Source organism: Eulemur rufifrons, chromosome 16 (genome assembly GCF_041146395.1).
Source record: "Eulemur rufifrons isolate Redbay chromosome 16, OSU_ERuf_1, whole genome shotgun sequence".
Taxonomy (NCBI): Eukaryota; Metazoa; Chordata; class Mammalia; order Primates; family Lemuridae; genus Eulemur; species Eulemur rufifrons.
This window is the reverse complement of record NC_090998.1, coordinates 46,876,081-46,887,461: the sequence shown is the minus strand read 5'-3', so window position 1 is coordinate 46,887,461 and position 11,381 is coordinate 46,876,081. Positions and strand designations below refer to the sequence as shown.

The window sequence follows — 11,381 nt, the reverse complement described above, 5'->3', positions numbered from 1 at the left end:
TCAAAGCTGTCAGGCACTTTAAGAAAATTAGAAACATCCAAGATAGTAAGTGCCAATGGCAGAAGGATCAGTTTTTCAATATTCCTTAAAATCACATTCAATTATATGTTTATTTTTACATAAGGAAAACTCATGTTAACAAAAAAAATCTTCTATAATATAAGCACTTTCTCTACCAGGAAACCTCAAGTCTACATCCAGAGCGGTTGCCTTATTTGTGAAGATGAGTGGTCATGGTCAAAAGTATGTATATACCACTGGCCTCAGGAATACGGTCGTTTCTACAAGTCACAAATAAATAACACCAGATACATCATGGATGATTTCATGAAGAATATAATGCATTGGGAGTGCACTATCTGAGGTAAAGAGAGCTACATTCTAAGGACTTCCAAAGTCTAGATGGAGAAGACAAAAGCAATGACACTTGTTCTCTCTGTAGAACAAATGGATGGAGAGGAGAATGGCAATACAGATGTTCAGAGAAACCTGAAAAATGAGTTAGAGTAAGGGAAGTTGTATTAAATGGTGAAAATAAATATGCACTGTATAGATAAAACAAATCATTTGTATATTGTAACCTTTTATAGTAGCTTGGGATAATCCCATAAATGGGATAATCACTAAATTTCTAAATATTAATACAATGTTCTGTAGTATGTATATTTTAGTTTTTGGAGTATAATAAGTAGCAACCAATATGTGGGTTACTTATTCATAAAAAACTCAAGTTTCTTCTAAATCCAACCTCAGGGAAAATATATTATGCTTGAATCATGTGTTATTATTTTTATGAGAAAAAAGTCACATTCAATTATGACCATTACATAATCATTACTATTATTTGAGATAATTTGCAATAAGCAGAAAAGCAGGAAATTTTAAATTATAAATTTAGGTTATGTCAAATGCAACTCTCTAACAAACACTAAATAAATCATAATACAAATTGTGGTTAAACCTAACTGGTTTGCCTTATAAGGTTTATCTTTTTTGAATCTATAACTTATCTAACCTTTGCTTCTATAGCTTCTATCAGGATGCAGCATGGTAATGAACACTTTAGGAGTTTTTTTGCTTCTAGGTAAACCTGAGTTTTAATTTTGATTCTATCACATACTACCTTTTAACCCTGGGTAATTTGCTAAGCTTCTTTGTTTTGGGGTTTCACTCAGCTGTCATAGCAAGCTAATAACTTCTGCCATGGCTTTGGTTTGAATATTAAAAGGCATTATGTAAGCAAAATACATGATGCATCAATATCAATTCCTTTCCCACTTTGCATCCTTTCTCCCTATTAAATTGAGCTTAACAATCACAATTTTTTATTTTGTTTTATTAAAAGTCTAGGACATCATACACATAAGAGGGCTTTTTATTTTAAAAAAGGTGTTTTGGATGAAAAATAAATTTAAACTAACTAATCAAGGATATCTCTACATATCTCTGACATCTATTAGTATATAAAAATTTATATTTATATTGTACATATTTTAGTTTTTTTTCTATATTCTTGATTATCATGTTGTACAGTTGGGGAAGGAAGAGTAAAAATATCTAGATTTTTAAAGTGCACATTTGAACATATCAGAACTAATTCTTTTACTTATTTCCTAGTGTCGTCCACAGGTCCATGAGCTAAGGTGGTTGGAATTTGGTATTGAAGGAGTGAAATTTATGAGTCCTGTGAATTTATACTGAGAAAACATGTGTTTCAATGTGAAATACATTAAAACCTGACCCCCTGCCTTTTAGAAGTGTGCTGTTTGTATCCTAAAAGAATCAGGAAAGAGGGTGGGGAGAGGTTAGGACAAGTTAGTGAAGGCATATTTAAGGTTAAATGGTGCAAAATATGGGGTGCTCAGTTAATACAAATGGAAAATATTTAAACTAGCCAGTGAGTTAAACTAGCCAGTGATCATGAATTATTTCGGTATCTTGGTTTTTGACACCTTTCCTCCTGTGCAATTTCATAATGGGGGGATAGCGCTTAGTAGGGGTGTTAGTGGTATAATCTGACTTTGCTTCATATCTTGAACATTTAAAACCTGTTGTTTCCTAGGGGGAAGAAGTATGTTCAGTACTGATTGTTGCAGACACAGAAGCCAACTATATTTCCTTTCCTCTCTTTACGTGACTATATAATAATAACAATGTTATAGGCTGATATTCTTTTCTCAATCTTTGAAAGATTTCATTAAAGCAATACATCTCCTAACAAGTTCAAAGGGGGGGGAGAGCAAACAAGTAGAATAATTTATATTAACCCGGAACAATTCTGAGTCCTGTATGTGTTTCTGTCACTATCTCAAGTGTGTTCTGGTTTAATTTTCAACATTTATATATGGGAATTAATATGTGTGCATATTTGTAACTTCATGCAGCACTACTGCCAGGTGTGACTGTACACATCACAGCATGTGCTTTGAATGTACAATTTTACTTCCCTTTCTTTTCTAACAATTTAAGAAAATCAGTGTTAGAAATAAAGAATTAATGAAGACAGCCAAAGAGCAGCCAGACAAATGGGAATCGGTTTTGACTTGACAAGAAACTCATCAGTAAGTAAATAAACCTCCTCTCATGGAGAAGGCCACTGGAATACACCCAACAGCATGTCTCTACTAGCAAGTGATAAAAAGCCTCAGGCCTAAAACTCCATAATTATTACTTTGCTATTTATTTCCCCCTGGGGTATGAGATTTATATTATTTTAAATGTGTATTTTCAGAGAATTCAAGATGCTTTCTTGAAATTGAAAACAGTTTTTGGAAATTTATGATTGGAGAGGTATTATGCAATTTATGATGCTGCATTTCTTATGACAAGTCAGAGTTGAATACAAAAGCACTAATAATATAAAAATAGCTATTTCAAGAATCAAGATTGGGTGCAACTAAATTAAAAACAGGCATATAGTGCCACATTTTTCCTGATTTATTTACCTATGATATTGGCACATCTTGTCTTTTACTTAATATTTGAAAAATATAAATACCCCTTCATATGCAAAAAGTGAATGTTACATGAAAAATGTAATTTTATATAGCTTTCTAAATATGAGCCACATGCTTAAGCAGTGCATACATTTTATGAATCAAATCCTTAATGTGAACTATTACAAAAGCTTGGTATCCAGATGCAATTTCATAGGAATTATAGCACCTGCCTTTACTGCAATAAAAAATGAATGACAAATTCCCTTTGACATCTGAAGAGTGACATCATCCTTAAGAGTGCAATAATCAAGCACTAAATGCTTTTTATTAATCATAATGTTAATTTAAACTTCATACTTATGGACATAAATATTTATAATTTTAACCACAATGTACAATTTCTTTTTTGTTTAAAAGTAGTTTCTCACTCAAAATGGTATTTATAGTCTTGAAAGCACAGAACTATCATATGTCTTTATATTCAAGAGTGAATCAGATTCCCAGATGTTTTCACATAGTTATGAGAATGAGAAACTGCTAAATTAGCATGGGCTGCAATATTTCAAGCTTCTTGCTATCCTGTTATAAAGTATACCTACAATTCCAATAGCCTCCATTTCTAGAAGCCTTTTTAATGCTTTCCTGGCTTAGTTATGTTCAAAGGCAACAGGAAGTCTAATCAGTAGAAGGTAGAATTTTCAGGAGCTGCTATTCCTGTAATATGTAGCATTTTCAGTGGCTGAGTAAAAGGCCTGTTTATAGTTTATTTTTTGCTTTTGCATTTAGTGGAAGTGAGGGTGCTGAGCGCCCTTAGGGGGCTCATTAAAACCACCTCCCACTCTTAGTCAGTTGTACCCAGATGAATTTCTCGTAATAGAAACCTCTGACCACCACTCTATGTTGGGAAAAATTAGAATTCGGTCCACTTACATGTCTGTCAGCTAGGATTCCAGTTTATTCTACTTTGGTATTTCAGCATGGTAATGAATCTGAATTGAGTTCCAGTTGAAAGAAATTCCTGATTATTACTTTCTGGATTTCAAACTAAAATCCTTTTAGAATCAATGGACATAGCTTATTGCTGGGAGTCATTCAGACCTTTAATTTGATTTACATATTAGGTAAGAATTCTGAAAATTATTTAAAGGTTCTGTTCTCTAGCACCAGGTACTAATGCCTGCCCCCAGCTTCCAAAAGAAATCACGTGCATAAATTAATCAATTCTAACCATGCTCAGCTATAATAGCTTAAAGTAATTTTTTCTCTTTTCTTTACCAAAAGTATTTTGTACATGCAAATGCTTTTTATAGCAGCCAATTACATTTTCGAATTAAGATCATTCTCATTTTTACCCATGTGCTTATCTTTAAAATCCAGTGTAAAATAGCATAGAGATGTAATACATTTCTTTTGTCTCCATAGATTTCTTTTACTTAAAAAATAAATTACACTGATAATATTCTTTTTCAATTTGTTTTTTATTCTCCAGATATTGTGTGTACATGTAGGTATACATGTGAGATTAAGTGTATTTGTGTGTATGAGGGGAGAATTAATTTTCCCTCAAGTCTATTCACACTTTACTATCAAATAAAAAATGAAATGTGAAGAGGGTCATTTTATAGAATTAAACATCCTCCTTCTAATTACTAAAATGAGGAGTTTGGGATTCAGAACTCTATATATAACCAAGAGTTGAAGTCACTGGAAGACTTTAAAATTAGTATTTTAACCATCAGACTCAGAGTCATGTATGGAAATAAATCCATTGCATGGATTCTTTATACACACAATCTCAAAATTTAACTACCCAAGTAAGTTTTTAAAAAACTAATTTAAAATTTGCCATTGAGGAAAATCTCATCTCCATCCTTAACCGTGACTTTTCATTTCAATTAAAAACTTTTCCGATACTTTGAAAAACAAAACAAGCTCTTAGGACAATTCATAAATACTGAAATCGGAGGTGTGATTCTTGTTAGATGTTAGTTTCTCTTTCTGAGGCAGTGGCCTGTGCTTTCGGAACATTTTCCGAATGTTTAGATCTGCTCAAGGGTTCCGACTCTCTGGACTCAAGTGTACTCGTTTTCTTTGCTCGTGCCGCCTTCTTTTCCTTTTCAAGCAATCTATAGTTGATAGCATTGCCAATGAGCAGCCACACGCTTGCTAATACCACAATAGCCCCACAGGACAGATACATGTATTTATACTCTCCAGTTACATCCACCAATTTACCTAAGAGACAAAGAACATATTTTAAGGTGGCATAAGAAAACAGTCATAAATGATAAAATTTTCAAATAAATTCTTCCCCAAAGTGCATACCTCTTATTTAAATCAACATTAAATGACACTTTAACCAAAAAAAAAAAAACCCTTCTATATTATGACTTCTATATATGCTTAGTAAACGCATGTATATGCACTTACAGCCTTATATTATCAGTATATTAAATTTGTCAAGTATTATTTCCCCCAATGAAAGTGTACAACCAAGACAAATTAGGTATATATGTGTTTGTGTGTGAATTCATAAATACATATATGTGTGAGGTATATTTTTACATCTGTACATGTAAATATGGATATATTTATCTATTAATATTTATTTACAGCATACACACTGAGATTGCTTCATCCTTTCCATGTTTCCTTTTCTCTTCAATAAAGAGGGAAAAATTACTTTCTTTAGAAAAGACCCGAAGGCTCTTATATGTCTCCTCACAGGGCCTGATAGTTACTAAACGCTTTCTCCATGCCTAGCAGGAGGCTAAGCACTTTATATATAATATCTCATTTGATCCTTACAAGAGCACTGTGAAGTAATTTGATCATTGTTATATAGCCAGTAAGTAGCAGAATCTGCACTCTAACCATTGTCTGTCTGAATCTCATATTCTTAACTACTCTCCAAAACAGCTTCACTCAACCTTTTGGTTAAGTGCCATGTCATTTTTTGAGATAATCACAGTTTTTTGCTTTATCTGAGTCAAAATTATCAAAGCCAAACTAATCAAAAAGAAACCATTTGTTCCATTTGATTATTGAAACCATCTAAAATCTAGCCTGGTGCCATATAATCTGAAGGTCTTATTTCTTTCTTATGTAGGCATTTAATTCTTAATAATTCTTAACAGCAAAATTTAGCATATACAAATCTATATTATTTATCATATGCAGGCCAAGTCATTTTGATATAGACCTTTCAAGCCAGTATGTTTAATCAGAATCTCTAGTGCTTTGACCAGAATCTAGTCAGTGGCTTCATGTTAAATTTAGCTACTTAAAACATTATCTATTTTTTAAAAAATTGTTTTAATCAGGTAGATCATGTAATGGGCTTATTTGAGTAAGCATGACACATATATAATATATATATAAAACAAAAATTGCATAATTTTAATTTTCCTTCCAAGACTTTAGTCAATATTTCTATTCATACACTTATACTTTTAAGTACAATGGCCCATCAGAGTTAATATCACCTAGGGCTACCATATCAGCATACTTTCTAAATGTTTTGGGAATTTTTTAGCATCATCAAGAAACCAGATAGGCTTTCCGGAATTAAAGCTTCAGTTCTTTGTGAAGCAAAGTACAATGGTGAAAGTTGAGTCTGAAAAAAAATTAGAATAAAAACCACACACTCCTTACCTTTCACTGCTCTACTACCTCCCTCCTTCTCTTTCTTTTTTTCTTTTTAAATATCAGACTAGCATCTCAATTTGTGAGAATCTTCTTTTGTGGTGCCCTAAACATGTACTTAGTCTCCTTACTGGGTAATTCAGCATAAACACTTTTATAGGTACCTTTGAAAATATTTCAGATCTTAAAATCTAAAGGTAATCTTTATATATATGGAACATAAGTACCTGACCCTTGATACTTATAAAAATAACCTTGAATGAATTTTCCTTCATCTTTGCATTGTCTCTATATATGGAATATGTATCTTGTATATATTTATATATATTTCTTTCAGTGATATTATGAATGCCTTTCCTTTTTAGGCATGTAACAGATTCCAAATTAATATCATCAATGTACTCTAATTAAAAAAATCACAACCATTTGTGAATTTTCAGGCATGTAACAAATTCCAAATTAATATCATCAATGTACTCTAAATTAAAAAAAATCATGACTGTTTGTGAACATTAGTTTACATTTTTGACCCATTTTAATATCAACAGAAGAGAGATCAGTTCACCAATGATAAAACAAAGAAAAAGTGGCATTTTATTTCTGTGATACATTTGTAAGAGCACAAAACAATGGATATTGATAAAAAATACTGAAAATTACACTACTAATCATCAGTCCTAACTTAAGTTCTTAAGTTCATAGGTCCAGGCTCTGAAATGAATTTAGGTCTAAAATTGACTAATTATGAAAGTTTAAAATACATTTTAAAACCTAAAATTAACATCCCCCGAATCTTTGAGGCTATTAGTATTATTATAAACCACATTATTCACTGTAAGGAAAGTCTCAGTTAATGAATATTAATTTTATGATTTTTACTTTTTTTGATGAAAAATATTCTTACCAGCAAGAGGAGGGCCAAGAAGAACTGGGCCACACTCCACAACTGTGACAAGTCCCACAGCACTGGAAAATCTTGAGGCACCAACAAGGTCCATAAGAGTTTCAAAGAGAACGCTGCTAACACTCCCAAATCCAAGGCCAAAAAATACAGCATATACCACCAGGCTTGCATAGCTTTGTGCCAGTGGGCACAAGAGATGACACACTCCATTGAACATAACTGCGAGACTGAAGAAGTACTGGATTCGGGGTCTGATATATTTGGAGTTTGCAATTAATCCTCCAGAAGGCCTAGCAAACATATCAACAAAAGCCATAACAGACAGCAAGAAAGCTGCAGAATACTCATCGATTCCCTTATCTTTAGCATATACAGCCAAGAATATAATGGGGGCAAAAAACCCAAAAAACATAATGACATTTCCAGACAGGTATATAAGAAATCCTCTATGGGTAAAAAGGGAGAAATCTAAATACTTATTAACTTTTTCCCATGTTGACTTCTGATGGCTTTTCTTCAGACCTGAACCTTCTTCTTTTACGGCAATCTTATTTTTAGATTTAGAAGTAGTTTGTTTGGGTACAAGGGGTCTCATGAGGGACCCACCCACACAAGCATTCAAAAAGATGCCTCCCAAAATCAAGAAGCTTCCCTTCCAGCCATAAGTATTAAAAAGGTACTGATTGAAAGGAGCCAATGTACTTAAGAAAACAGGACTTCCTGCCATGGCCAATCCATTTGCCATGGGTCGTTTCTTATAGAAGTATTTGCCAATTATTGTTAAGGCCGGTTGCAGGTTGAAGGCCAAACCTAAACCTAAAAAGAACAAGAAAAAAGAGGTGAGAAAAACACATTACACCACTGAAAAAAGAAATTACTTTTCAAAATGTGCATTCAAATGGATAAAGAAGAACTAATAATGCAACAGCAGGTAGTAATTTGTGATAATTGTAAATATAAATGTAATTGTACAAAAACAAAAAGGTTCTCATAAGTGGACACTGGATCTGACAATTTCATATTCCTTTAATTTTAAAGCACAGAAAAAAAAAACAAGAACTTCTAATGATGTATCAATAATCATAAAATAAATTGAAACTAGGAAAAAATTATTAGTTCTCAATTAAAATAATTTAATTCCACAGATCAATTATTATCTTCCTCTTAATATATACTTTTATACACATATATAGAATAGATTTCTTCCTTGTGAGCAAGAGTGCAATTTAAAAATGTGAATACGTTCAGAGTTGAAGGAATGTGAACAGACTAAAAAGGTGGTAATTTGTAACAATCTTATGTCTCCCCACAGATATTTCTTTCAATATCAAGCAAATAATAAAAATGATAATAAATTTATGACATTAATTTCATTCTTTGCATCCCTCACGTTCTACATTTAATGTATATAGAGGCACATGTATGCTAACTATACAAGAAATTTTTTGCTTGAAACATATATTTAATTCAGAGATTAAAGGTGATTGTTTGTAAGAGCCAAAGTTCCCACTGTCTAGGGAACTCCCTGGCAGTACTGATTATCACCTTTGAGAAATGATTTACCTCTTGTAGCTCACCAAGGTACTATTTAGCAATAGTAATGAATAAAGTCCTTTATAAAATACATAGAATTAATTTAGATAAACTACCTCATTTTCTCCCTTAGCCTAAACATTATTCTATATTATTTTAGGGACTAGAGAGGTAAGAGTTCTATATTTACTAATTTACCTAAATTGAAACAACACTGCAAAGTGGTTAAGTACTCAGGTTCTAGGACACACAAGTCTGAGTACAAATACCCCAACCCTTCAACACAAACATTTTCTATGAGTAGGAAGATCCCTAAGAGCTTACAAGAAGGAACCAAAAACATACTTTGAAGAGTAACAGGAGCATGCTCTCTAACTCTCCCTCAGCCATACCTGTGAGATATGCAGAATAAGTAGATCCAACTTATAAATAATAAAACTGACCAGCCTATGGTCAAGTAGCTTGTAAGTGGAAGAATCCAAACTAAAACCCATGTATTGGGTTTCTAAGTTCAAGTTTCTTCATCTCATGTCATTTTCCCCATTCTATCACCTGGAACTTTTGCCTTTAGATGTTAATCCACATTTTCTTTAGGAAATAGCTGCTATCTATTTCCCATTCTGGCATTGTAAAATGAACATAAGACTTGAAATCAATAGATCTGAATATGCCCCAGTTAATTACCTCTTTAGTACTACTGGGCAAGATAATTAGACTTCCTGAGCTCCAGTGCACTCAACAACAGAGTATTGCCCAAATCAAGAAAGTTCTAGAACTAAAAGATATTATATAAATGACATTGTGATTATTACTTGCTAATATTTATTTATAAATAGCAAAATGCTGGGTACTTAGTAAAGTCCTATATATTAATTTTTTACATTAATCATTTCAACAACTCCTTAAGAAAAGAGCTATTATTTTCCCTATTTTACAGTCAACAATACTGAAGCATAAGGAGGTTAACGTAGCCATGATCACACAGATAGCATGCGCTAAGTCAGGTTTAAAATCTAGATCTGTCTGCTTTTGGAAACCAAAGTCAGAGTATTGTGATTTAAGGTAAATGTCCCATAAATATATTTAATGGTGGACTCTGGAAGAACCAAAGCCTTCAAGACTCAGAGAAATAAAATTATAAGTTAGAATAACAATAATGCTATTGATATCTGTGGCTATCAATGCCAAATACCAAAGTCATCTTCTTCCTAATATATCTACTTATAAGCCTATCCTGATTTCTACAGTCTAATGAAATAGTCACTATGTCTACACACAAAAAAAAGGGTGCTTAGATAATGCTTAGATAATAGATTATATGCAAATTCTACACCATTATATATAAGGGACTTGAGCATTCATAGATTTTGGTATCCTGGGGAATCCTAGAACCCATCCTCTATGGATACTGAGAGATGATTGTATTGGCATGGAAAGCTGTACATGATATATTTCTGAAATGGGAACAGCACTAGCTTATGTGACAACTTGTACATCATGACTCCCTTGTGTATGTATATTTATCCATATACATTTATAAATGCACAGAAGGATGCATCCAATTGTTAATGAGGGTTATCTCTGGTAGAGTGTGGGGTTGGGGAGAGGAAATTAATTACAAGGGGATCTTCACCTTGCATTTACATATATTTCTGTATTGCTTTATTTTTGTTTTAAAACCAGCATGTGTCATTTTTGTAATTTAAAAAACCTAATAAATATATTTCCATTTTAGAAAAAAAAATGAAGTGCTTAGATATAAGAAGGTTTTCATTTATAATATCAAAATATGTTTTGCCATATCCAAAGGGGAGAAAGCTGTGGATAGGTTGTAACAAGAAAGATTTTAACATTATGTTTATGTAGGGTTTAATACCTCTATTTTTTTCCATCAAATGATACATGAGTATAAGGTTAGACTGATCTAAAATCATTATAAAAAAGATAAATATTTTTACCTTTTTATCTCTGGGCATACGGGAAAGATTCAGTCTCTTTACATAGTGAAGTCTAATTTTTCCTAAAACTTTGAAAGTAGACTTCTTAATGAAATTTATATTTCAGGCTAATAAAAATAGTGTGTTTCAAATGTACATATTCAGGTCAGTTTAATACAATAGACATTATGCATGAAAAACAACTATAATCAAGTGACAGTATGTCATTTTAAATATTTGTGTTGGTGGCAAATGTGTCTCATTGAGCTTTTAAAAAGAAGGGACAGGGTTATGATCTCTACCATTAATTAGAATACAGACAACAATAATTTTATTGTTGAAGTTAAATTAGAGCATCCAGACAATATCTCCTTGGCTCCATTTTAAACATATTATTAGTGGTAAGTCAGATACTCTAAATGG

At 32.3% G+C, this 11,381-nt stretch overlaps 1 protein-coding gene across 6 annotated transcripts in view; it reads right to left on the bottom strand.

Moving 5' to 3' along the window:
* Positions 1-4,574: 4,574 nt before the first annotated feature.
* SLC16A7 (solute carrier family 16 member 7) overlaps positions 4,575-11,381 on the bottom strand; it is a 92,611-nt gene continuing 85,804 nt past the window's right edge. For all 6 annotated transcript variants that reach the window (XM_069490068.1, XM_069490070.1, XM_069490071.1 and 3 more), the window contains 2 exons: positions 7,489-8,304; positions 4,575-5,174 (listed from right to left, as the gene is read on the bottom strand). In XM_069490068.1, coding sequence (XP_069346169.1) covers positions 4,918-5,174; positions 7,489-8,304 — 1,073 coding nt within the window. In that variant the 3' untranslated portion in view covers positions 4,575-4,917. The remainder of the gene's footprint in view (positions 5,175-7,488; positions 8,305-11,381) is intronic.